Source organism: Anabrus simplex, chromosome 10 (assembly GCF_040414725.1).
Source record: "Anabrus simplex isolate iqAnaSimp1 chromosome 10, ASM4041472v1, whole genome shotgun sequence".
Classification (NCBI taxonomy): domain Eukaryota; kingdom Metazoa; phylum Arthropoda; class Insecta; order Orthoptera; family Tettigoniidae; genus Anabrus; species Anabrus simplex.
The window spans coordinates 27,892,971-27,920,959 of NC_090274.1; the positions used below are offsets into that span (position 1 = coordinate 27,892,971).

The following is a 27,989-nucleotide window of genomic DNA, read 5'->3' on the forward strand; positions in this document are numbered from 1 at the left end:
GTAGTACTGGTTCCGTGAATAATAAGGAACAATCTGCTAAAGAGAACAGCTCTCACACAGAAAAGGTTAGAAAATATACACACCGAGCTCGATAGCTGCAGTCGCTTAAGTGCAGCCAGTATCTAGTATTCGGGAGATAGTAGATTCGAACCCCACTGTCGGCAGCCCTGAAAATGATTTTCCGTGGTTTCCCATTTCAACACCAGGCAAATGCTGGGGCTGTACCTTAATTAAGGCCACGGCCGCTTCCTTCCAACTCCTAGCCCTTTCCTGTCCCATCCTCGCCGTAAGACCTATCTGTGTCGGTGCGACGTAAAGCAACTAGCAAAAAAATATATATATATACAGGCAAGACTGCAAGTCAGTGCACATAAGTCGCTTCGGAGTGTAGCTCAGGAAACTGGTATTTCACGATCTTACCGGACTCATTCAGTGATGAGTTCAGTTCATTACTAGTTCGTTATTAATTTATGCATTTATTTATTTTATTTATTTATTTATTTATTTATTTATTTATTTATTTATTTATTTATTTATTTATTTAGTTGCCCTGAGCATTGTGTGAGTTCAGTTTTTCGTTTAGTTTCTATAGGCAAAATTATGCCACTTCTTTGGGACGATTATGTTCGCTCACCATTGCGGGCACTGCGCTCATATACCTCGGTACTCCGCTACGAAGTCGTTCAATTATACTCCCTATACCTTCATAAGGTACAAGAAATCTTGTGCGAAAACACTCTGTGACTCAGTGCCGGGCGAGCGCTGGCCGCATTACGGCAAAGTGCTTGGCGGGAGAGAGGCTCGCAGCGCAGGGGACCAGGCGAGCGACAATCCCCTTCATAGATAAAAGAATGTCCATGTATAATCACTTATTTCTCTAGGTACGACAGCACACTGTCTTAGATTCAAACACAGAAACTGTTATCACGTTTTACGACCACATGCTCTTGATCACGCCAATTCTCCATGAGATCTAAAAGGCCGCCCCTCAGTCGAAAACCACTGACCTGCATTTAGGGCTGTCGCCCAGGAGGCAGATTCCGTAACATTTATTTACCTGAACTTTTCTTAAATGATTTCGGAGAAGTTCGAAATTCAAACATATTCCTCCGTAAATTGTTTCTCTTCCTGAAAATGAAAATCCACAACCTGTCTCCAATCATTCGACCGGGTCAGGAATGGAATGAATGAAGCCCCATCTAGCGGCGAGGATAGAAATTGTGCCGGCTGCCGAAACCTGTCACACTCCTCTGGGGCAATGATTAACGAATGACAGATGAAATGGAATGATATTGGAGTGCTTTTCTGGAATGGAATATGACAGGGAAAACCGGAGTACTCGGAGTAAAACCTGTCCCGCCTCCGCTTTGTTGCCCAGCACAAATCTCACATGGAGTGACCGGGATTTGAAAGGCCGGCGCGCTGCCGCCTGGCCACGGAGGCTCTTGTTCCTCTTGATATTAAAGAATATTTTCCCCAATTTGTCCTCTTGAATTCCAAATTTGTCTTCATATTGTGATCTTTTCTACACACACACACAAACTTGAAGAGTACACAAAGTAAATTAACATCACACTAAAGAACTAGTATCAGTTTTATGTTTTAATCGTAAAAATTATAGGACTATTTAAAAAGTATTTACTATTGTATATATACTACGATCCAGTCCTTGAAATCTTGTTTCTTATGCGCACTTTAAATTTAAAGTTTTTGAGCCATGGCTGCGTCATCACAAAATAAATAAATTCAAAGTTTTCCTCAGATTTTTGAAAAAGTGTCGAAAGGGAATAATGTGCATGTGAGAACATCGGAGATGAGCGCAGAGGCTTAACTGAACTGCCTGCCCCCCGCCCAGGGTATTGAAATGGCGTACGGCTTTTAGTCCGAGGACATGTTCGGCTCGCAAAAGGATGAAATGATGGAAGACGACACATACATCCAGCCCCGTGCGAACGGAAATAACCAATTACGGTTAAAATTCTCGATCCTACCGGGAATCGACCGCGGGAACCCTGTGACCAAAGGCCAGCACACTAACAATTTAGCCATGGAGCCGGACACCCTTCATATTGAAAATATAGTTCTCGATGACACTGGCATGTTGTCGTCTTGACCTAAATATGTCTTACAGCTGGAGATCATCTGTAAATTTGCGTCACGAAATAAGGGATACAAAATGTGTGAAGCGATGTTGCCTAGCAACCGCACAGGCTGTGATTTGAAGTATTGATGTATGGCCATGACTGAGGTCTCATCACATCATACTCCAGAAAAGTCATAATTTAATTCGTGGTATTTTCATACGCCCTGAGTTAGTCTCCAGCTTTCGATGCACTGAATCCTTTTCTTTTCTTTATTAATCCGTTTACTGCCCTGGGTTGGTTTTTCCCTCGGAATTAGCGAAGGATATCACCTGTACCGCCTCAAACATAATGTCTTGGAGCGTGAAACTTTGGATCGAAGGGGAGACAACTGGGGAGGAGGACCAAGACCTCACGCAGGCGGCCTCACCTGCTATGATGAACAGGGGCCTTGTGGGGTAATCGGGAGGTCGGAAAGGATATACAAGAAAGAGAGAAGGAAGTGGCCGTGGCCTTAAGTTAGGTACCATCCCGGCATTTGCCTACAGAAGTAGGAAACGACGGAGAACCACTTCGAGGATGGCTGGGGTGGGAATTTTTTTTTCAATTTGCTGTACGTCGCACCGACACAGATAGCTCTTATGGTGACGATGGGATAGGAAGGGCCTAGAAGAGGGAAGGAACCCACTATCTCCCGGATGCAAGCTCACAGCTGCGTGCCCCTAACCGCACGGTCAACTCGCCCTGTAGGTGGAAATCGAATCCCCCTCTACTCAGTTGACCTCACGAGGCTGAGTGGACTCCCTTCCAGCCCTCGTACCACTTCTCAAATTTTGTTGCAGAGCCGAGAATTGAACCCGGGCCTCCCTCCGGGGATGGCAGCTAATCACACTAACTACTACACCATAGAGGCAGAAGGGACTGAATCGTACACTTGTCACTTCCAAAGTCCATACAGATTAGATGCAAATAAATCAATCGTCATCAAGTTGAGTTTCATTCATTGAAAGATATAATCACTTGTTTTTCCCTAAAGGGAAATTTGACACCATTTTATAGAGTTCGTCGATTTTTCTTTCGACTCATTCATATTTTATCAATGGTATAACAGGGTGGAGAATATCGACTGTTTCTCTACAACTACCAAACTCAAACTACGAGTATAATCACGAAACAATATTTTCATCCCAGCTAATCCCGACCCTAGCGTTCTAATTAACTGCTACTGTTTCAGTATCCAAGGTATTAGCGTTAAGCTTCTGTTATCACCCGCTAGATGTCACTGAGATAGCAGTTAAGTCTCTTATCGGACTCTCTCAGGCTGCGTTCTCTTCTGGCCTCTTCTTCGTTCTCTTCATCATGAAAATACACAGAGAATATGTTTATCAGTTAACTTGACTAGAAATACCGTTCAGGAAAATCTCCGTTACACGGACTTTCAAGAGATATGATAAAATTAACATATATATCTTATTTCAGTAGTACAGATCCCTTTTGCGGCGCTCACAAGTAACCGATTGTAACAAATGAGCATTCAAAAGAAAGAGAGTAGACATTAACAGTGACGAATTGCACTCTCATTTCATATATACCTCGTATATCGATAATGTCTTTTAAAATTGTACGAAGTGTGCGATTTGCAAATACTCATGCTGTAGGAAAATGCACGCCATCATTGCTGTCCACTTCACATTTTGGCCGCTGGGACGCTTGTTTTATGCCATTATAATGTATGCTGTGATTATCACTTAAGAAGATAATGACAGTAAAACCAAAAATTACTTCCGGAACATTCGTCAGTATAATAATGCATTTGCCTCCGTTCAAGTGGATACCATAAATGTTAAAAATTCAATGATTACATTAAGTGGTAAATAAGTCTGTCCATTATTGTACTGTCTGTGTATTCCTTAGTTCACCAATAGTTCACCAGGGGGCTACTCCACCACATTCTTTTTTAAATGCTATTTATTCGGGGCGTCGACCTAAGAAGATATTTTGTCCCTACTTTGCACCAAGTGTTGTGAACCTGCGTGTATTTCGAAATGCCGGAAGTGTAGAGTGTTGAATGCGAAGAAAGGAACATTAAGGACGACACAAACACCCAGTCTCCAGGCCAGGAATATTAATCATTTGCAATTAAAAACCCCTGATCTGGTCGGGAATCGAACCCGGGGCCGCCAGGTGACATCCATCCATCCATCCATCCATCCATCCATCCATCCATCCATCCATCCATCCATCCATCCATCCATCCATCCATCCATCCATCCATCCATCCATCCATCCATCCATCCATCCATCCATCCATCCATCCATCCATCCATCCATCCATCCATCCATCCATCCATCCATCCATCCATCCATCCATCCATCCATCCATCCATCCATCCATCCATCCATCCATCCATCCATCCATCCATCCATCCATCCATCCATCCATCCATCCATCCATCCATCCATCCATCCATCCATCCATCCATCCATCCATCCATCCATCCATCCATCCATCCATCCATCCATCCATCCATCCATCCATCCATCCATCCATCCATCCATCCATCCATCCATCCATCCATCCATCCATCCATCCATCCATCCATCCATCCATCCATCCATCCATCCATCCATCCATCCATCCATCCATCCATCCATCCATCCATCCATCCATCCATCCATCCATCCATCCATCCATCCATCCATCCATCCATCCATCCATCCATCCATCCATCCATCCATCCATCCATCCATCCATCCATCCATCCATCCATCCATCCATCCATCCATCCATCCATCCATCCATCCATCCATCCATCCATCCATCCATCCATCCATCCATCCATCCATCCATCCATCCATCCATCCATCCATCCATCCATCCATCCATCCATCCATCCATCCATCCATCCATCCATCCATCCATCCATCCATCCATCCATCCATCCATCCATCCATCCATCCATCCATCCATCCATCCATCCATCCATCCATCCATCCATCCATCCATCCATCCATCCATCCATCCATCCATCCATCCATCCATCCATCCATCCATCCATCCATCCATCCATCCATCCATCCATCCATCCATCCATCCATCCATCCATCCATCCATCCATCCATCCATCCATCCATCCATCCATCCATCCATCCATCCATCCATCCATCCATCCATCCATCCATCCATCCATCCATCCATCCATCCATCCATCCATCCATCCATCCATCCATCCATCCATCCATCCATCCATCCATCCATCCATCCATCCATCCATCCATCCATCCATCCATCCATCCATCCATCCATCCATCCATCCATCCATCCATCCATCCATCCATCCATCCATCCATCCATCCATCCATCCATCCATCCATCCATCCATCCATCCATCCATCCATCCATCCATCCATCCATCCATCCATCCATCCATCCATCCATCCATCCATCCATCCATCCATCCATCCATCCATCCATCCATCCATCCATCCATCCATCCATCCATCCATCCATCCATCCATCCATCCATCCATCCATCCATCCATCCATCCATCCATCCATCCATCCATCCATCCATCCATCCATCCATCCATCCATCCATCCATCCATCCATCCATCCATCCATCCATCCATCCATCCATCCATCCATCCATCCATCCATCCATCCATCCATCCATCCATCCATCCATCCATCCATCCATCCATCCATCCATCCATCCATCCATCCATCCATCCATCCATCCATCCATCCATCCATCCATCCATCCATCCATCCATCCATCCATCCATCCATCCATCCATCCATCCATCCATCCATCCATCCATCCATCCATCCATCCATCCATCCATCCATCCATCCATCCATCCATCCATCCATCCATCCATCCATCCATCCATCCATCCATCCATCCATCCATCCATCCATCCATCCATCCATCCATCCATCCATCCAGTGAGATTTCTCGCACGGGTCCCCTAGTATATAAATAATAGTACCAGTGTGCAGAATTTGAACATTTTGTCTGGGTCTATGGCTGAATTGGCATTGTAGTGACTTTTGATTCATAAACACTGGATTCGATCCCCGTCCAGGCCTAGGGGTTTAGCGAATGTGGTAAATTCTTCTAGCTAATGGCTGTGTGTTCGTGATCCTGTACAACATATAACACTACGGAACACCAGAGAAATGCACAATAGTAAACACATTCCTCCACATAGGGTTTGCGTCTGGAAGGTTAACTTGCCATAAAACTTAGCTTAAATCATATTAGTGCAGACCCCAGATAATTGATTAAAAAAGTCGAGGAAAGGAGGAGATTGCCTTCAATTATATACATATACTGTATCGGCTTTTGGGTTTATGCCGTGTCAAGAAAATAAGGTGAAATTCTTTACGTTTCGCAGAGAACTGTGCTCTGTGTCATCAGAAGAAAATCTCGACTGTCCACGAGAAAGGCTTCTTAAACAATGACATTTTGAAATTTAGACGATATTATAGAAGTGGAAATGGTACGTTCATTCGTCACCAGATGGCTCCCCGGACGTGGCACAGCGCTAGTGTTCGAAGCGGAAGCTGACCGAACCATCAGAAACGTAAAAAATTTCACCTTATTTTCTTGACACGGCATAAGCCCAAAAGCCTATACAGTAACAAGTTTATAAGAACGGGCCGTGAAAGCATCAATGGCAATATCTTCAATTACATTATAAAAGTTGTAAAAATCTCTGAGGACTGAAAGAAAAGTACAGTAATCCCAATTTAGAAATACAAAGGGGATGATCATGACTGTGGAAATACGAAAGGATCAAGCTTCTGAGCACTGGGATGAAACTTTTGGAGAGGATCATGGAAACAATCAATCAATGATCTGCATTTAGGACTGTCGCCTAAGTGGCAGATTCCCTATTGATTGTTTGATTAGCTTTTTCTTCAGTACTTACTGTTCCAGGGGTTTCCATGGTTCACAGAGAGATAACAAGCACCTGCGTTGAATGGCTGGACAAGGACTTAACTAGAGCGGAACTTAACAGAACAAATTTGGAAATGTTATTTCTTTCCTTTTCATTTTTCGAGTTTAAAATTGAGAGATAAAAAATTTGAAATAATAACAAACAATATAACAAGTTATTAATAAAAACGTCATCTCTAATAATATCGGGGACTTGGAAGTTCTAAAATCAGGTTACAAAACTTGAGATAGTTATCAATTTGTTAATTTATATAGAGCAGAGAATTATTGCTCTTGACACGTACAATATTTTACAAGAGCAGGATTTTCTCCAAGAAGGTACACTACTTATGAGTCTGAGTTCCAAAATACCCTAGCCTAGCCTCGCGGAGGCAATCAGTTTCTTTTGATAAACTTATATTACCCTAGGCCACATCGAGTGACCTCACTTAAAGTTTTCATCAAGTGATTACAATAGCATTGATCACTGTTCCAAAAAGGGAACCAAAATCTGAGAAACAGTCACCCTAAGCATAATATAGGAGACACATAGGCGTAATTGCCCATACTACATGGCTTACTAGTAAAAAGGAAATGTTTTACATAAATGACCTTAAACAAATGGTAAGGAGACGAAACACCATCACTCCTTACAGAAATTGTAAAGAAAAACAAGTGGGATTACGGCCGAACATACAGAGGCTAATTCTATACCAGGTTGGGGTGACTAAAGAAGAAACATTAATGCCAATCCAAGATTTAAGAAATTTTCCCAATGCAAGGTTGAAGGGGAAACGACAGAGGGTAATCACTCTTTGTTCCCTTACATTACATATTTCCTAGTAGGGAATAGAACCAGAGTCCTCAGACTTGCCGAAAATTCTACCTTGAAACCTTCCCCTCAAGCTACCCGCAGCACCTATCACATGTCTAGGTAAATTCTGCCATTACATTGTGCCACTGGATATTCCTCATGCAGATCTCCCTTAGGTCAAGTCTCACTCCCAATCAATGGAACAATTCAGACAAGACGGCCCTAATGTGCTTTGCTTTTATAGTACCCTAAGGGGAAGCTTCCAGACCTCTTTACTGATAGGCTGGATTCCTGTACACACCACCGGTTTTTTCTTGCTAGGGGCTTTACGTCGCACCGACACAGATAGGTCTTATGGTGACGATGGGATAGGAAAGGCCTAGGAGTTGGAAGGAAGCGGCCGTGGCCTTAATTAAGGTACATCCCCAGCATTTGCCTGGTGTGAAAATGGGAAACCACGGAAAACCATCTTCAGGGCTGCCGATAGTGGGATTCGAACCTACTATCTCCCGGATGCAAGCTCACAGCCGCGCGCCTCTACGCGCACGGCCAACTCGCCCACCACCGGTTTTAATTGGCTAGACAACATATTTCCAAGAATCTGATATGTTTATTACAATCGAGGAGGAACCAGCTGAAGTATTGACAATTTTGGTACATTAAGAAACAAAAAAAAAACAGTCCGCGGAAAAAGGTTTTCCAATAACAAAAAATGAAATTTCCTAAACTGTAGGTTAGTTTTTAGTCCACTAGAGTGCACTAATAAATCGATGGTAGAGCCATCTAACAGAAGAAGATGAAAATTCTTAGAAGTTAGCAAGTTCAAGTCAGTTTTCACAGATGGCCTTGCAGTTTAAATAGCCGGCGAAAGTGTACCCCTGGTACACTTAGGCCTACAACGAGTAAAGTGAAGATAGAGATACCAATACAGAAAATAAATTCGAGTTTATTCTTCTTCCCTCTCAAAAACTTGATGGAAAAGTACGGATTGTGTAGTGAAGATATGGCCGGGCTTAATGGCTCAGACGGTTGAGGCGCTGTCCTTCTAATCCCAACTTGGCAGGTTCGATCCTGGCTCAGACCGGTAGTATTTGAAGGTATTCAAATAAGTCAGCCTGGTGTCGGTATATTTACTACTGCGGTGCAATATTTCGGCACCTCGGCGTCTCTGAAAACCGTCCAAAAGCCGTTAGTGGGATGTAAAAAAGATTTAAAAGTTTCCGGCCTAGCTCTGTACTGCGCCAACAGATGGCAGCACAAGGTTGCGTTAGCAGCTGTAGTGACCTTCAACCTTTGTAACCTTGATCATGAGCACCACGTGCCTCGTTTTTCCTAGTGGTCAGTTTTTGCAGGTGACGACCTCTTACATTGTTCATCAGCAAGTTCGTTTCTTTGAATAGCTTAATTATCTCTACACAGTCGAACGACTTATCTCAACGATGTTTGCCATTTCGCAGTATGAATTTAATTCACGAGTTAATGAGACAATCTGATTTTCACTGCAGTTTCCTTCGCGACCCATTTATTATTATTATTTATCATTAAATGAAAAGCGCACAGTGTGCAAAAACAGCTTTTGTACAGATGGTCAACTATGCTAATGCCATTCTTATTACTGAGGTTGTCCTCATTTTGCAGTTTTGTGCATGGTATCTTTCACAATGATCGTTGCACAGGTTACATATACAGTCTTCGTTCGGCTGGTGGAAGTTTTTGGTTTGGCAGAATCTGTGGTGAAATCCATGAGTGGCCTAACGTGTAATTACGTGCCGTAGCTCGTAATTTGCTTGCTTCGACTCTTCCGTCATTATAGCGTCCGTGGAATAGAAGTCGGACCAAATAGCATTCCTTTTCTCGTTTAAAGTTTGGCGTGCATTCTCGTAGGGCTTGGTGTTTGGAAGACAAAACTGTGTTTTGATATCGTCAATGAAGTAGTCCTCCTTGGTTAGAACATATGTTAACCTTGAAGGGGCTGACCCATTTGAACTACTGATATCCCACCAGTCACTCAATATAGCTCTTTCAACGTGCAGTCAACACACGAGAGAGACGGAGGAGTGTCGTAGACAACTAGTTCGTCCGATGTTGCCTTGTTCACATCTAACTGTACGAATATTTCTGTCCGGGAAGAACTAGACGTTACAACGTAAACATTTCTCAGTGAATATTGGTATGAATAACTCTCAACACGTACTAGATGTATGTAACACGACCTAATAGGTTAAAAGTCGGTTTCGATTACAATGTGGTCGTGAAAATTCATTATTCATTAACTTGCCCTCAACGGGTGACTTAAACGCACTCTACAGTGTGATGGCAGTAGCGCCAGACCTGTACCTTAGATCCTTTCCAACTGAACAAAGACGGCCTAGGCCACCATAGCTCAATTGGTAGAGCAACCGACGCGAATTCGGCAGATGGTGGTTTCGGATCCCACTGGTGTCCGGTTGGCCTTGTTTGTTCTATACTTAACATCTCTTCAACACGTACTAAATGTACGTAACACGACCTAATAGGTTGAAAGTCGGTTTCGATAAACATTCCTCGTTTTCACACACTTGTGCTGATCTTTGGTATTACAGGACATCTCATGCATATTACCCAAGGGAAATAGAGTATGCACACCAAATGGAGAGTTATAAGTCACTTACTGTAACACATTTCACTGTACCATCGGAGGAGCTATACCAGATGAATGGAGAGTTGCTATAGTAGCCCCTGTGTATAAAGGAAAGGGTGATAGACATAAAGCTGAAAATTACAGGCCAGCAAGTTTGACATGCATTGTATGTAAAGGAGTGGAATCGGAGGTAAGGCTTTTTGCGGATGATGTTATTCTCTATAGAGTGATAAATAAGTTACAAGATTGTGAGCAACTGCAACGTGACCTCGAAAATGTTGTGAGATGGACAGCAGGCAATGGTATGTTGATAAACGGGGTTAAAAGTCGGGTTGTGAGTTTCACAAATAGGAAAAGTCCTCTCAGTTTTAATTACTGCATTGATGGGGTGAAAGTTCCTTTTGGGGATCATTGTAAGTATGTAGGTGTTAATATAAGGAAAGGTCTTCATTGGGGTAATCACATAAATGGGATTGTAAATAAAGGGTACCGATCTCTGCACATGGTTATGAGGGTGTTTAGGGGTTGTAGTAAGGATGTAAAGGAGAGGGCATATAAGTCTCTGGTAAGACCCCAACTAGAGTATGGTTCCAGTGTATGGGACCCTCACCAGGATTACCTGATTCAAGAACTGGAAAAAATCCAAAGATAAGCAGCTCGATTTGTTCTGGGTGATTTCCGACAAAAGAGTAGCGTTACAAAAATGTTGCAATGTTTGGGTTGGGAAGAATTGAGAAAAAGAAGAAGAGCTGCTCGACTAAGTGGTATGTTCCGAGCTGTCAGCGGAGAGATGGCGTGGAATGACATTAGTAGACGAATAAGTTTGAATGGCGTTTATAAAAGTAGGAAAGATCACAATATGAAGATAAAGTTGGAATTCAAGAGGACAAACTGGGGCAAATATTCCTTTATAGGAAGGGGAGTTAGGGATTGGAATAACTTACCAAGAGAGATGTTCAATAAATTCCCAATTTCTTTGCAATTATTTAAGAAGAGGCTAGGAAAGCAACAGATAGGGAATCTGCCACCTGGGTGACTGCCCTAAATGCAGATCAGTCGTGAGTGATTGATTGACCATGTCTGTATTTCCAGTACGGTCCTTTAGGCACATACTGTACTTATCTCACCCCTGTATGTGACAGATCAGCTGTCTCTCGTCCACAGGTCGTCAACTCCGGCAAGTCGGCCACGTTCAACTGCTCAGTGGCGGGATCGCCCATAGACTCCGTGTACTGGCTGCACAATGCCGACCACGTATCGGAGCTTGCGGGATCTCGTGTTCGACTCCTGTCGCCGCACACGTTGCACGTGAGTGCGGTAACGAGACTGGACAGAGGAATGTACCAGTGTTTTGTGAGCAACGATCGGGAGACCGCCCAAGGAAGTGCAGAGCTACGACTGGGAGGTGAGTACACCCCGCAATAATCATAATCCATAACTCTGCAGCATTGTGTATACTGGGCGATTCAAAGAATACAAATCACAGATATTATTACTAGGGCCCGGATTTTTTTGCAGTAACCGCTTAGATTGCAAACTAATTTGGTTAGTAGGAAGTGTCGGCCACCCGCTCTTCCATAATGTAGCAAGAGTAACATAAATTATAGGGGTTTTGATGGGCCGTACCCCTGTTGTTTATGCAAACCCCGTAGCATAGTCGTTGTGAAGGTAGACTATACTTGTTACACGCTTCAGGAAGTTTGCATTCTAACCTATTACTGCATAAACATCCGGGCCCTAATTTTATTACTAATAAAGGTGCATCGTAATTGGGAAATATCCCGGTGGCAATGAATTATTTACAGTAGTGGGTCGGTAGATGGAGAGTGGGTCTCGGTCCGTAAGTGGCCACGGCTTGTCCGTGGTCCAACAGCTCTGCACTCTGACCGGCCAGCCGAGCAGAGGAGGAATGGTCACAACTCTACCGTGGCTGTACGCCTCTGCATTTGGGAGACGGGACAGAGCTGGACCTCACGGCTGGCCCCAACCGTTGACTGTCCTGAGAATGGTTTTGTTGTATACAAGGAACTTGGTATACAGTAACACAACATAAAGTTTATTTCTTCAAGAGTTTTATACAGTATTTACAAGAAATTAAATGAAATTTGTCTTGAAGCTTGATTGATTGCACGCAGTTAATGCTGTTATTAAATGCTAGATTGAAAGTCTGTGGCACAAATATATATTTACAAAGAGAGAGTCCTACATACACATTCACACCTATCTTGAGGAGATAGTCTATTTCACTGGGAAATGTCCTTGGATAGTCGAAAACTATCAGCTGTGAGATAACAAGTGTAACTTGTAGAGAGAGTAGCGTTAGTATAATGTTAGTATTGGATTTAGGCTTGCAAGGAACTTGCATCAATATCTTAATTCGCAGAATGCTAAGATAGTCGTCGGAGCACTGGTGAGGACTTGGGAATGTAGCAGAATGCTTGACTCGGGGCTCGACGTGGCTACGGGCATCAGGGAAGATGAGCCAATGTCCGGAGGTGAGACCTCGCAACTAGCAATCTGTCCACCTGTTCAAGACACGTTTTTAAGAGGAATGCCTCCGTGTTTGACTTGCGGTGTGGGCTGGCTGTTGGACACTGGGGTAGTCCTCGGTAGACCACACGTCTTAATGGACAAATTTGGGCGGAGCCCAAGTCCATTTAAGCATAAGCCCATCGGCCAGTACGGCCTTGAGTGCTACTTTCGACAGGTTGGGTGTTGAACAGGACGGTTTTGAGTGAAGTGGTATGATTGTACCAAGGATGAAATCGTAACTGGTCAGAATGTGACCTGCACCCCGTATGGGGAAAGAAAGTGGCCAGGGATCTCTGAGGGACAGAGTCCGAGGTTTCATGATACCCGGAGAGGGAGTGGGCAGGTTAAATTCATGACGGCTGAGCCCTAGGAGTGGTGGTCACCCATCTAGTAGGTGGCCACGCCGAATATTGCTTGGTAATCTGAGGATGGTGGAGAGCGGAAGTTTAGGCCGGAGAAAGAAGAGGAGGGGGGGGAGAGTGCCAAGGCATACTTGATATTGGGTACAGGGTCTCAGCTTCTCGATCTACTGAGGGGGCCCTGTCAAGAGGGGGGTAGAGGAAGGTCTCTAGTAAGGAGAGGTCAGACCTGACAGGCAAACAGCCGCAGCGGCCCCCTGTCAGCTGATGAGCTGTGGGATGGTGGACCTAACATTACATGAAGCCACGGGGGACCGTGATAAGTCCTCTGGCCATGCCCCCCTCGGAAGACGAGTTGCCCCCCAGGCCGCAGCCCAGGGTTCCCCCCGGCAAGCCACCAGCCCCCCGGTGGTGAAAACGGCAGGACCGGGAGCCCGCCAGGGCCATACAGCCTCGGGGTTACATGGGTCGAGGGGGAATACCAGGGTGTGATCCCGTGACCAGGGAGAGGGAGGGAAAGCATTGGACCTGGGGTCAAACGCATTCAGAGAGGCTGCCTGGCGCCTGAGTCGTAACAGGGGTAGTTTTTAAAGTGGTTAACGCCACGACAAGTCACGAACACAGGACACCAGGGCGCCAGACAATTTGCTCTTTGCTGGTGGGAACAGGAAGCTTGGAGGGCCGGACGGTAGTAATGTAGAGCCTTGGTGAGACCTCGTGGCGATTACATGATGTGAGAAGTCTTGATTGGTCGCCGGGTCGGTCTGGGGTGCTCTGATTGGTCGTTGATCTTGACGGCCAGCACGGAATGCTGGCGCTGCCGGGGTAGCCGAGAAAGCTGGAGAGCTCCGTACTTGGCGGCCATCTTGTCGGGAGTCTTGGCTGGGGTTAGCACTAGGGAGCTAACCGGCTGGCAGGAGCGACGGGGAACAACCACCCTTCCGAAGAAACGGGAGCCGAGGTGGAGAGGCTCCGTCCAGGCAGAGTGCTAGGCCTGAATAATGTCGCTCCTTATATAGCGCTTGGCTGACGTCACCGACGAGCATGCCAGGCGCAGTGCAGTCCTCTCGTAAGCTCTGGAAACATCGGTGATGCGGCGGGTTGCGGAGCTTGTAGGCGCGGAGGACACACACAATAGGTTTTCCATGGTTTTCCATTCTCCTGCACAAAGGCGAATGCTGGTACAGTTCCTAATATAGGCCACGGCCGCCAACCCCCTCACCTTCTCCGAACATCTCCTTCACCACAACAAATCTCCCGCCCTGAGAGACGGCGTCACCGTCTAAGGGGCCCGCCTCCCCCTTCAGGGGAGGAATGAAAACATTTTAGCAGTAGTGTGACAATAAAGTAAAGCTAAAACACAAATCCCCAGCAACAACAACAACAACAACAATATAACAAGCAATCCCATGCAAAGAAAATATTACAAGAAATAATAATAGTTGAACATTCTAAATCCAGCATTCTTCTTCTGTGAATCTGTCTTGAGACAGGTATCAACTGGACAGCCTCCATGATTCTCTGTCCTTAGCATATTGCTCCAGTTGTTCATAGCTTCTTCCTTGTTTGACATTTGTTAACATTCCAAACCTCTTCTTCATTTTCTTCCATCTATTTTATCCTCAAGAGACAAAATTGCTGTAGCCCGTACCAGAGGACATAGTGCACTGTGAACGCTGGGTCCTGCCAGCAAAGGCATGATGGACCTTAGAGTCCGAAAAACGGTTATGGATGATAGAGAGATGGCGTGGAATGACATCAGTAGACGAATAAGTTTGAGTGGTTTCCTTAAAAGTAGGAAAGATCACAATATGAATATAAAGTTGGAATTCAAGAGGACATACTGGGGGCAAATATCCGTTTATAGGAAGGGGAGTTGGGGATTGGAATAACTTACCAAGGGAGACGTTCAATAAATTTCCAATTTCTTTGCAATCATTTAAGAAAAGTCTAGGAAAACAACAGATAGGGAATCTGCCACCTGGGCGACTGCCCTAAATACAGATCAGTATTGATTGATTGATTGATTGATTGATTGATTGATTGATTGATTGATTGATTGATTGAATCACCCCCGGTTGAAGACAATTTCTACATACTATGTGACCCAACCAGGATATTTTCCTCTTCCTTATCGTTTTCATCAGGTGTCTCTTCTCTCCTACTTTTCATAGCACTTCTTCATTTCTCACTTTAACTGTCCACTTCACTTTTTCCATTCTTCTCCACAACCACATTTCAAAACTTTCCAAATACTTTGTTTGTTTCTTTCCTTCTTAATGTCCATGTTTCAGCTCCATAAGGACACTACACTCTACACAAAACACTCTGCGAACCTCTTTCTTAATCCAGCATTATCGTATACAAACTCACACGAACATTAAATATTGCAAAATATTACGCTATGGCTTACACTAAATTATGCGCTCCAATTACTATTATCTTAGCATTGTAAGTACAGCACGTTCATACACAAATTCAAACATACCTTAAATAATTCAGATGCCTTAACACTACAATTTACAGTGGGTTGAGCGTTGCATTAAAACATGACAAAATCACATAGCAATTTACGAACAATTTACAGAATGCTGGAGTCTATTCTTGAAGCATCTTGCATTTTTGCAAAAAAGGCTCTAAAGACAGCTGCAGGTGATGCATTCCAATCCTCAATTCCCCCATTTACAAAGGAATATTTATCATAGTTTTTTTTGAGATCTACCATTTTCTTAGGGACTGCCTGGCCGAGGCGGTAAAGGCGTGCTCGGTTCGCTTGGAAGGACGTGGGTTCGAATCCCCGTCAGGAATTCGTAAAATTTAAGAAACGAGATTTCCACTTCCGGAGGTGCATATCGCCCTCAGCCTACACCAAAAATGAGTACCAGGTTAATTCCTGGAAGCGGTCGGGCGTAGAGCTCACCACTCTACCCCATCACGTGCCGCGGTTAACAATCGTGGAAGCCTTTACCTTCCACTCCTCCAAGGGCCTTCATGGCCTGTACGGAGGTGTCTTTGTCTTTGACCATTTACTTTATGCTGATGATCTGTCCTACTTACGTAGCAGGGCTTTTCTAGTCGACCGTTCACCTCTCCCCGAGCTGGCTTATTCGTATAGGCATTATACATGGCACACAACCGTGCTCATTTTCTTCTAGCCCCCAGCGTCTCCCACCCGAGTTTCCCTATCACTTGTCACATTACTTCTAGGGTTGAAATCGTTAAGCACGAACCTTGCAGCCTTTCACTGTACCATCCCAAGTTCATTAATGATTCCTGTTTGGTATGGATCCCATACGGCTTTTCCACATTCCAGAACTGGCCTAAAGACTAATATGTAGTCCTGCGCGGACCGGGCGTGTCATCCCTGGAAGGGCGGCTCCTTTTCTCACCAGGTGGGGGGGGGGGAGGTGACACGGTCATACAGTAATTGTAGGAGTGGCACGGTTCCTCATCCGCGTAGGGGGTCAATAAGTTAATTTTAGGATTATAGGGTTAAATTACATGTAGGGGTGCCCTAACATGTGGACTGATCATCCGCCCATGTTAGTGGCAGCTTAATAGACTTAGTTTAGGGGTGGTGCCTTGCATGGAGTGTGGTACTCCGCCCGTATGCGCCACCAAGTTAGTTGTAAGGTTGTAGGGTTGGCTATTACATGCGGACTGGTCATCCGACGCTTAGTAGATTTAGTTGGTGTGTCTTTACTTCTGTTTATAATTGTTCACTTTCGTTGGTTTTCATGGTTCTTTCTGATTTATGTAATCTGGCATTGTGAACATGTATCTGGGCGAAAAGCCTGTAATGTTCAATACGTTGCCATATTTTACTATATAGCCCTGCGCCTTCGCCTGGGAACTGCTACCCGACAACGCTTAGTATGTTGTAAGGGATCCTATTTCAAGAGAAAACCCATGTCCAAAATGTAAGGTTTGGATGCTATGGGGCGTTAAAATTTGACAACATTTCTGATATGGTGATTGGTGTCCATTCCATATATTGTAACGAAACCTTCACCAAACCAACAAGATCGAAACATCGTGCATTAAATTACAAAAGGGGTTTGAACTGTCGACCTCTAACTCGATAACAGATCCTACAGTGACGGTGCAAAGATTGGCAAACCACGAACCTACTACGCTGGCGAAGAGGGGGAGAGGAGATACTCCCACGTGGCGCGTCCGAGTTGGCGGATTGGGGGAGGGGGTGTCCTGACCGGCTTGCCGGCGGACTTGAGCGTGATAAAATAGCTCTCGCGGACCAAACACACAACCCTCTGTGGGTGGGGGACGGAGTCGAAGAATTCACCCACGGCACCCCCTGCCTGTCGTAAGAGGCGACTAAAAGGGGCGACCAGGGGATGATCGAATTCGAACCATGAGTCTACTTGTAATAAGTATCATCACGCAGGGAACACCATGGGTCGCTTTTACTTGCGCGTAGTACCACTAGGTTAGGTACAGAATAGATTTGTGATTAGTAGCGACAGTACAAGTGATAAGCTTTAACAGCTTCATTTCAAGTAATACTAATCCCGTATTGACTATAATCAATTAGTGAATATTCAAGATAAACTTAAATATTATAACTAAGTGGTCCGCCTATTCAATACAATATATAATTGATTATATTCAGTACATGTTTCGTCCCCTAAGGGATATCATCAGCTAATAATAAATAAACATTAATATATCAGAAATACAAAATAGATATTATTAAAATTGGAAAGACACATTAAAATATTGATGTATGATTACGACATTTAAAATAAGATCTTCGGAATGTTGTTAAAATTGTAAGTCATGTGATAGATAAAACAGTTAAATTGTCCATTTTACTCTTGATGATATTATTGGACAATAGCAGTTTTGCTTTATAAAATCTTAAATGATCAATTGTTATAAATAGCACACTTGATTTGTATCACTTGATGAAAGATTTGTTAAAACTTTGATATGCATTCCTTAGATAGTATAATATATTGAATGCTTCAGAATTTAAAGTCAACTCGGGGCCGTAGTGGCAAAGTTCTTTGTAGTAATGGATATAATTTTATTCCGTATGTGCGGAGAAGGACTTACTTCTACCGAGGTAAGTGTGCATCTGCGCATCATACGATATTCGTATATTGAGCGTTTCTGGAGTGATTGCTATATTATATCGCGATATTCATAATTTCACATAAGTATAATGATATTTAACTATCGTCAATAATCCATGTGAAGCTGATAACTAATTGTGCACATATTTAGCCACCAGCCTATTGTCAATAGAAATGAACGGTGGCTAAATATTAAGCCATCACGTTCTGAAGTTCGTTTGAAAGGGTTTTATGAAAAAACATTATCAAATAAAATGATTTCCAACCAACAATTACCCCTGCTACAAATAACGTTCTAATAAAAAATAGCAATTACAAAGATGTTTTCGAAGACTTTCCTCTGGAACATGGCATTGTATGAAAGTGAAACATCCACAGTAACTGACTCAAAGAAGAAAGAGAATAGAAGCTTTAGAAATGTGGTGTTACAGAAGAATGCTAAAGGTGAGATGACTAAATTGAATTGCAAGTGAATGGATACTAAATCGAACTGGTGAAAGGAGGGCGATTTGGTTAAATTTGACGAGAAGAAGGGAGAGAATGATAGGACATAGGGTGGCATGGAGGGCTGCATCCAATCAGTATATGGACTGACGACTCAAACAACAAAATAAGATGGAGAAGAGCCTGTTTTCACTCATTCGACCGGGTCAGGAATGGAATGAATGAAGCCCCCATCTAGCGGCGAGAATAGGAATTGTGCCGGCTGTCGAAGCCTGTCGCACTCCTCTGCGGCAATGACTGACAAATGAAATGAAATGATATTGGAGAGTGTTGCTGGAATGAAAGACGACAGGTAAAAAAACTCACATGGAATGAGAGGGATTTGAACCGCGAAACTCAGCGATGAGAGGAGGCCGCCGCGCTGCCCCGTGAGCTACGGAGGCTCTGATACGGCACCCTAAGCCCGCGATTACATAACTACATAAATCTTGCACCTCACTGAACTCGTAGAAACGAAGGGCAATTGTATCGAGGAAATCAAATGAATGCTATAAGAAGGCAAATGAGCCATTAATTGAATGTATCTCTGTGTAACAGGAAATATTCTGTTAATAGGTGCTATAACAGTATCGTTACTTGGTAAGAGTGCTCGTTAACTGTATGCTCTCATCAGATTAAAAGTCGCTAATGGCTGATTCTTAATGCTCACATTAGCAGTTCGTATCGCGATACATTAACGTGGTGGAAATTACACCGTGGATCGAAGTCAAACTATGTCACCTCTTAAGAGACGGAAATTAGGACCGAGCCATGATGATGATCATTATTATTATTATTATTATTATTATTATTATTATTATTGTACCGGGCGGTACACCTCTACACCGTTTATTTAAAAGTTGCGCCAGTTGAAACTCCTCTTCTGGAGGAAGGTTGAACTTTATCTATTCTATTAATTCTCTACTTTCTCAGAAGATGTCACCACGTGGAAAATTTTGAGTTTTTGAACTGTCACTTTTGATGTGTTTTTGTTTCGCTTGAAGTATGAAGTGTGAACTTTCTCTTCTAGAGGACACTACTGAAGATCAACAATAGTGCGACCTAGTGCGGAGTCAAAGAACTATTTTGTTGGAGAAATTTTTATTTCAAAAGTTTGTTTCTTGTTAAATTTCCTTCTGTCATTGTTTAAGTTGGCTGTATACCCCTCCTTTTCCCCTTAGTTTGGATCTAGCCAATCCCGAATTTCTTTAATTAATTTTCCACCAATAATGTGTTTCTTTTTCCTCTATGTGGGGGTTTCTTTTCCCTAGCCAATAAAGATTTTGTGGGAGGGTGTTTTCTTTCCCCTAACGCCTAGAAACTTCCGCGAGAGTATATAAACTGCTGATTTTGGGGTCTCCGGGCCACTTCTGTTCCATCTTTCAGTGTATTAAGTACGTAGCAGGAGGCGGGAAGCGCCTCTTTCTTCTTCAGCCGTTCAACACCAGGTAATGGCCTATTAATAACTTCTTTTCTTGCTAGGTCGGCAGTTTAACACTCGCGGCGGGTTCGAAGCATTTCCATCATGTAACCTTTTCCTAAAATGTAATTACTCTTTTCATCTTTTTCTTGTAAAGCTACATATTGGGATAGAGAGTGCTAACCCTCTCGAGCTCCCAATCACATTTGTTTTGAGGTGAACTTATTTTCTCAAACTATTCTTCGTTTATGTAATGTAAAGTGTTCTTCTCTAAGTCACCTCTGTAGTATGGGATTAGCCCTTGCGTTAGTGGCCCAGAGCCAGATTAGGTTTTAAAAACAAATTGTATTAAGAGTGCAAGTTCGCCTCCTCTCAAATTGTTATTTTAGAGGTCATGTAATCAACCTTCTTTTCATGTAATAGACCTCCGTAGTTTGGGTATTTTACCCCTGTAAATACGTCCTTAGAGGACAGCTTGAAGGTAGAGTTTGGTGTGGCCTTGTGATAGGCTTACAATTTTGAGAGCGGATCGCTCTTTGAAATTTGTTTCTGTATGCCTCGTGCAGGCTTTATGTGTAATGTTTGGAGCCAGTACTCCTGGGCATGAATGGGGTTTTCTGCCCCTTGGCTGAAATTTTCTTTGGGAGTAAGGCGGGGCTGATTGCCCAAGAGTTATGAAGTAAGGGCACTGAGCCCGAACCCAGTAATATTGTACCTACAATTTTTGCTACTCTGTACCTGTTATGATTGTTATCTCTTGTTTTGAAAAGAAAATATAACCTAGTTAAATTTTAAATTAATTTTACATTGCCCGTTAATTTCGTAGCTTGAAACCCATTCACACCCGCACCTTCTTTCACCTCTACCTACCACGGATATATCCGTAACAATTATTATTATTATTATTATTATTATTATTATTATTATTCATCCTTTCTTTCTTAATCCGTTTATCCTTCAGGGCAGAAGTACGTGAGCGCCCACTGAAATAATGCTGAAACTTACCATAACATTTTTCATAATATCTAATATAACATTAAAGATAGAAATACACCAATTTTACCATGTCAAGTCAAAGCCCTTCTGATTCTAATGGATTGCAATTTATAGTATTTAGACTTCTAGTTTCTTGTAAGATTTTTTTTAATATGAGAAATTTTTCAAGGTCTCATTGAAACATGTCGTCATGTTGGTACACATTACTATTGAAGTATTGGTACCACTGCTTACAAATTATCACCGCACAGTCATAGAGGCGTGAAAGTCTTGAAACTCTAGAATTTTAACATTTGATAAATATTTATGTCCGCCTCTGTGGTGTAGTGGTTAGCGTGATTAGCTGCCACCCCGGAGGCCCGGGTTCGATTCCCGGCTCTGCCACGAAATTTTTGCAAAATGGTACGAGGGCTGGAACGGGGTCCACTCAGCCTCGGGAGGTCAACTGAGTAGAGGTGGGTTCGATTCCCACCTCAGCCATCCTGGAAGTGGTTTTCCGTGGTTTCCCACTTCTCCTCCAGGCGAATGCCGGGATGGTACCTAACTTAAGGCCACGGCCGCTTCCTTCCCTCTTCCTTGCCTATCCCTTCCAATCTCCCCGTCCGTCCACAAGGCCCCTGTTCAGCATAGCAGGTGTGGCCGCCTGGGTGAGGTACTGGTCATACTCCCCAGTTGTATCCCCCGACCAAGAGTCTAAAGCTCCAGGTCACTGCCCTTGAGGCGGTATAGGTGGGATCCCTCGCTAAGTCCGAGGGAAAAACCGAACCTGGAGGGTAAACAGATGATGATGATGATGATAAATATTTATGTCTTCAGTTATAAATTAAAATTTAATTTTAAAATGTTGTAACTCTTAGCAACAAAATAAGGTTTATAAAAAACGCAATTTAGAAGCAACATTAAAAATTCTAGAGTTTTAATTTCGCAGTACAGTCATACATGAGTGTGCAAAATTTTATATCTCTAGGTAGAATAGTTTAGGGGCAATGTGTACTTAAATGTGAAAAAAAAAAAAAAAAGAGTTTTCGGGAAACTGCAGTCAAAGTTTGTGCTTCACTCACACCTGTCTCAGAACATTCTAGGACCATATTCTTCTTGCTGCTGTCTCTTCTCCTTTTTCTGTTTCTTTTTTGAATTCCTTAGTGGACTTTGCACTTGCTTTTGGGGATTTTTCACACGGCCAATTATGATTGATTGACTAAGTATGTCAATAGTGGAGTTTGAAAAGTCGGGCATGGCAAAAACAAGGCTTCACATTATTCATAATTTCTTTGTGAAATCAAATAAAAATGCATATAAATCACACATATTCTTGTTCAGGAAGGCGCGCTTTTCAAATTAAGAGCAAAATATTTTTTTTTCGAAATTTCTGTTCTGTTGACGTACTTCTGCCCTCAAGGGCAGTGTCCTGGAGCGTGAGACATTGGGTCGGCGGATACAACTGAGGAGGACCCGTACCTCGCCCAGGCGGCCTCCCCTGCTGTGCTGAACAGGGACTTTGTGGGGGAGGATGGAAATATTGGAAGGAATAGACCGGGAAGAGGGAAGGAAACAGCCGTGGCCTTAAGTTAGGTACAATCCCGGCATTTGTCCGGAGGAGAAATGAGAAACCACAAGAAACACTTCGAGGATGGCTGAGGTGGAAATCGAACCTATTTCTCGCGAGGCTGAGTGGACCCCGTTCCAGCCCTCGTACCACTTTTCAAATTTCGTGGCAGAGCGAGGAATTGAACCCGGGCCTCCGGGGATGACGGTTAATGACAGTTACCAATAATCAGTTTCCGGCTCCATGGCTAAATGGTTAGCGTGCTGGCCTTTGGTCGCAGGGGTCTTGGGTTCGATTCCCGGCAGGGTCTGGAATTTTAACCATAATTGGTTAATTTCGCCGATACGGGGTCTGGGTGTATGTGTCGTCTTCATCATCATTTCATCCTCATCACGACGCGCAGGTCGCCTACGGGAGTCAACTAGAAAGACCTGCACCTGGTGAGCCGAACATGTCCTTGGACACTCCCGGCACTAAAAGCCATACGCCATTTTCATTTTTTACCACTAATCAGTAACCAGTAAAGTTAGAATCACATAAAACAGTCTTCTTCTTCTTCTTCTTGTCTTCCAAAAACTCCATCCTTTCTGGTGTTGATTTCTTTCTTCCGTCCATGTACTGCCTGATTTCTTCTTGGCTTTCTCTGGAAATTTACTGTTTAATATTGTTTTCATAAATTATTTTCTCTTTGCAGTTTGTTCTTTTTTAATGGTGAGTAGTTCCAAATTTTGCCGGCCCCATGGTGTAGGGGTAGAGTGCCTGCCTCTTACCCGAAGATTCCGGGTTCGAATCCCGGCCAGGTCAGGGAATTTTACCTGGATCTGAGGACTCGTTCCATGTCCACTCAGTCTACGTGATTACAATTGAGAAGCTGTCTGGCGGTGAATGAAGAGATCGTGGTGTTGAAAGATAATCAAAAAGGACCTGCATCTTTATCCTTACACCTTTAATGTTGTGCATGAGTCAAAGCCCTTTATAGGTTAGTGCCTAAATATTTAGCCACCTTACATTTCTACTGTCAATAGGCTGGTGGCTATTAGCTTCACATGGATTATTGACAATAGTTAAAAATCATTATACTTACATAAAATTATGAATATTGGGATATAATGTAGCTATCACTCCACAAACACTCAAAATATAGCAACAAACTGAGAATATACACAACATGTGATAGGCCTACCACTAGGTATGCAAGAACTCAGTGTCTAAATATTTAGCCATTTTCATCCCAAATGGCAGCACAGTGCAGGAAATTACTCACAGAACAGAAAGTGGCCAAATATTAAGCCACTGAACGTCTGCAGACACCAACAAATTCAATAAGGCTAAATTCTGTCAAGCATATTCAACTTTATTGAAGTGTCTAAATATTTAGCCACTGTACATAAATTAAACATAGAATCATGTGAGCGTTAAAGGGATGAAGCGTCCAGACGAACATTCGCGTGTTGAGTTATGCCGATGGTTTCTAAATGAAGAGGAATCAGGACATTTTGGATCCTCAGCTTTTCAGGCTAACGACTGTAATCCTCGCTCATAAATCGGTTCGAAGATCGGGTACTTCAGCTACTATTAACCTGAAATATATATCCCGCTTTCTAATCAAAATCCGGACATTTTCTGAAAGAATATCGTGCATTTGAAAAGTTTGATATGACAACCCTGGATACAACATAGTGGAAGCAATGCCAATCTCAGCTACGCTAATGGCCTCGTGATCCGCCAACCAATCTCCCTAATTGAGAGCCTTTCGTTTTGTCAATCATTCAATCAATCATACTGATCTGCATTTAGGGCAGTCGCCCAGGTGGCAGATTCCCTATCTGTTGCACCCTAGCCTTTTCCGAAATGATTTCAAAGAAATTGGAAATTTATTGAACATCTCCCTTGGTAAGTTATCCCAATCCCTAACTCCCCTTCCTATAAATGAATATTTGCCCCAGTTTGTCCTCTTGAATTCCAACTTTATCTTCATATTGTGATCTTTCCTACTTTTGTAGACGCCATTCAAACCTATTCGTCTACTAATGTCATTCCACGCCATCTCTCCGCTGACAGCTCGGAACATACCACTTAGTCGAGCAGCTCTTCTTCTTTCTCTCAATTCTTCCCAACCCAAACATTGCAACATTTTTGTAACGCTACTCTTTTGTCGGAAATCACCCAGAGCAAATTGAGCTGCTTTTCTTTGGATTTTTTCCAGTTCTTGAATCAGGCAATCCTGGTGAGGGTCCCATACACTGGAACCATACTCTAGTTGGGGTCTTACCAGAGACTTATATGCACTCTCCTTTACATCCTTACTACAACCCCTAAACACCCTCATAACCATGTGCAGAGATCTGTACCCTTTATTTACAATCCCATTTATGTGATTACCCCAGTGAAGATCTTTCCTTATATTAACACCTAGATACTTACAATGATCCCCAAAAGGAACTTTCACCCCATCAACGCAGTAATTAAAACTGAGAGGACTTTTCCTATTTGTGAAACTCACAACCTGACTTTTAGCCCCGTTTATCAACATACCATTGCCTGCTGTCCATCTCACAACATTTTCGAGGTCACGTTGCAGTTGCTCACAATCTTGTAACTTATTTATCACTCTATAGAGAATAACATCATCCGCAAAAAGCCTTACCTTCGATTCCACTCCTTTACTCATATCATTTATATATAAGAAAACATAAAGGTCCGATAACACTGCCCTGAGGAACTCCCCTCTCAACTGTTACAGGGTCAGACAAAGCTTCACCTACTCTAACTCTCTGAGATCTATTTTCTAGAAATATAGCAACCCATTCAGTCACTCTTTTGTCTAGTCCAATTGCACTCATTTTTGCCAGTAGTCTCCCATGATCCACCTATCAAATGCTTTAGACATGTCAATCGCGATACAGTCCATTTGACCTCCAGAATCCAAGATATCTGCTATATCTTGCTGGAATCACATTTATTTTTAACTACCACAAAAACAGCTTCATGATCACTAATACCATCTATTACTTCAGTTTCCCTATAGAGCTCATCTGGTTTTATCAGCACCACATCCAGGATATTTTTCCCTCTGGTTGGTTCCATCATTCAGTCTCCTAATATGAGAGGCAGGGGATACCCTAGGTGTACCGGGTGGATAAAATACAACTGCCCCAAAAAATATCTACAATAGTATTGGCGCGGGATTTTCCCTGCTGTAAATGGGCTCATATGAAGAAATGTAAAAACTTACTCCGCTTCACTCAGAAACCAACGGGGTTCGTCTGGAGGCTTTAACCCATGCACAAGACTAAATCTGTAAGTATACAGATGCAGGTCAATTTATATAATGTTCGGAAAAGACGATCTCTTAATTTCCACTTGCACAGATAAACAGCGTTAAGATTTCGTCGGACTTCGTTCCAGGCTGTCTTTCACTTGAGCAATGTTTTCTGGTGATCGAACTCTTTTCAGATAGTTACGATTTGTATTCGCTACAGAGCTTGTTTAACGCAATTCTCCCACCAAGTTTTGCATTTCACACTTTGCTGGAGGTTTCGCCAAAACACTTCCAAGTCTTAAGCTCTTGCGCAGAAATTTCCGCACAGGTTCTCCACGAATCGTGCTTGGTAGAGACTTTCTGTGGTAGAGACGGAAAACTATCGATAGTGCTATCGATAGCCAGTTGCCTATTATTCATAGTGAACGATAGTTGTTTTCTTTTTCCTCATTGGTTTATTTTATAGCCTAACAGAGCTGTTTGCAGTAAACTCGTGAGGAGTTTGTTCCAATTCAAAGGTGCTTTTCCTATATCTCCTAGTCTTGTATACGTCTTTCCTCACTCTCAATTGTCTAGGTGATACGTCTTTTCCTGAACTACTTCAAGTGCTTTGAACCCATTTTGTGAGTCTGCTGCATGGTCTACTTCCCTCAATCTTCAAGTCCTTCGTACTCAGAAAACATTGTCAACTGCATTGGTGTTCTACTTTATTGCAATTGTGTGCGTGTGTAAAACTAGTACGAATATAATACAGTATTGTGTCTGGGTGAAATAACGAGCCCAAATCAACTTCACGAACAGAACAGAACAGAACCAATTCAAAGGTGTGCACTTAAGTATCTCTGTGTACCTGCGACTTCAGTGCCTGCAGAAAGACTATTTAGCATTTTGGAAGGTGGGATTCTCCATTCAACCTAACCTTAGTTGAGATGGTGCCAATACGAGACAAAAAAATGACATTTATTAAGTTGTCAGAGATTGTATGTAGGCGAGAAACGTTAAGGCACATTGTAGGTCAAAGACTTCATGAAAACAACCGAAAAGTTTCCTGCCAGCTGTTGAGAATGCTGTAAAACATTTTTCCAAAGATATTACAATACCCGAGGAAAGATCGGAAGATCGCAAAATGAACACTGCAGCTGAACGAGAATGTCTCGGACGTGCCACTGAAGAGATTTATGAGTGATTCCGATTTGAATTTAAGAAATTACATAGCATGAAGTAGTTGTGCTATCTGATGATTCTTTGTAGATTTTGCTATTCCGCAGCTGAATACGCATGCCCGGTGTGGTACAAATCTTGCCATACCAAAGCAGTTGATGTAGCACTCAACGAAACCTGCCGCATTATTACTGGATGTTTGAGACCTACACCTTTGGAAGAAGTGTATTGCCTTGCAGGGATAGCACCTCCCGATATTCGCCGTGAAGTGGCAGCCAAGAAAGAAAAGAGAAAGGTGTTGACATCGAAAGCCCACCCTTTGTTTGGATATGAGCCACCACGCCAGCGACTTAAGTCTAGGAAAAGCTTCTTGAGAGTAACCGAAACACTTGCAGGAACAGCGCAGCAAGCAAGAATTCAAGAATGGCGCGTCAGGAGTCAACATACGAGGATCAGTCAATGGATGACCCCAAAAGAGGAACTCCCTCCTGGCCATGTCACAGATAGGGTGAATTGGAGAGCACTGAACAGACTGCGCTCTGGTGTTACGCGGTGCAGGGTAAACCAGAAGAAATGGGGTTTCGAAGTGAACAGTACCTTGTGTGTATGTGGAGAAGAGCAGACCACAGCCCATTTGCTGCAATGCAGTTCATGCCCATTCAGCTGCACAAC

The 27,989-nt window shown here is 43.2% G+C and overlaps 1 protein-coding gene and 1 long non-coding RNA gene across 2 annotated transcripts in view; one reads left to right on the forward strand and one right to left on the reverse strand.

The window, feature by feature from the left end:
• Dscam3 (Down syndrome cell adhesion molecule 3) overlaps positions 1–27,989 on the forward strand; it is a 1,308,845-nt gene that overhangs the window by 1,115,023 nt on the left and 165,833 nt on the right. Inside the window, exon 8 of the mRNA XM_068229415.1 lies at positions 11,627–11,867. Within this exon, the coding sequence (XP_068085516.1) occupies positions 11,627–11,867 (241 nt within the window). The remainder of the gene's footprint in view (positions 1–11,626; positions 11,868–27,989) is intronic.
• The window catches only part of LOC137502374 (uncharacterized), a 288,122-nt gene that overhangs the window by 789 nt on the left and 259,344 nt on the right, over positions 1–27,989 (reverse strand). The gene's annotated exons all lie outside the window — the stretch shown is intronic.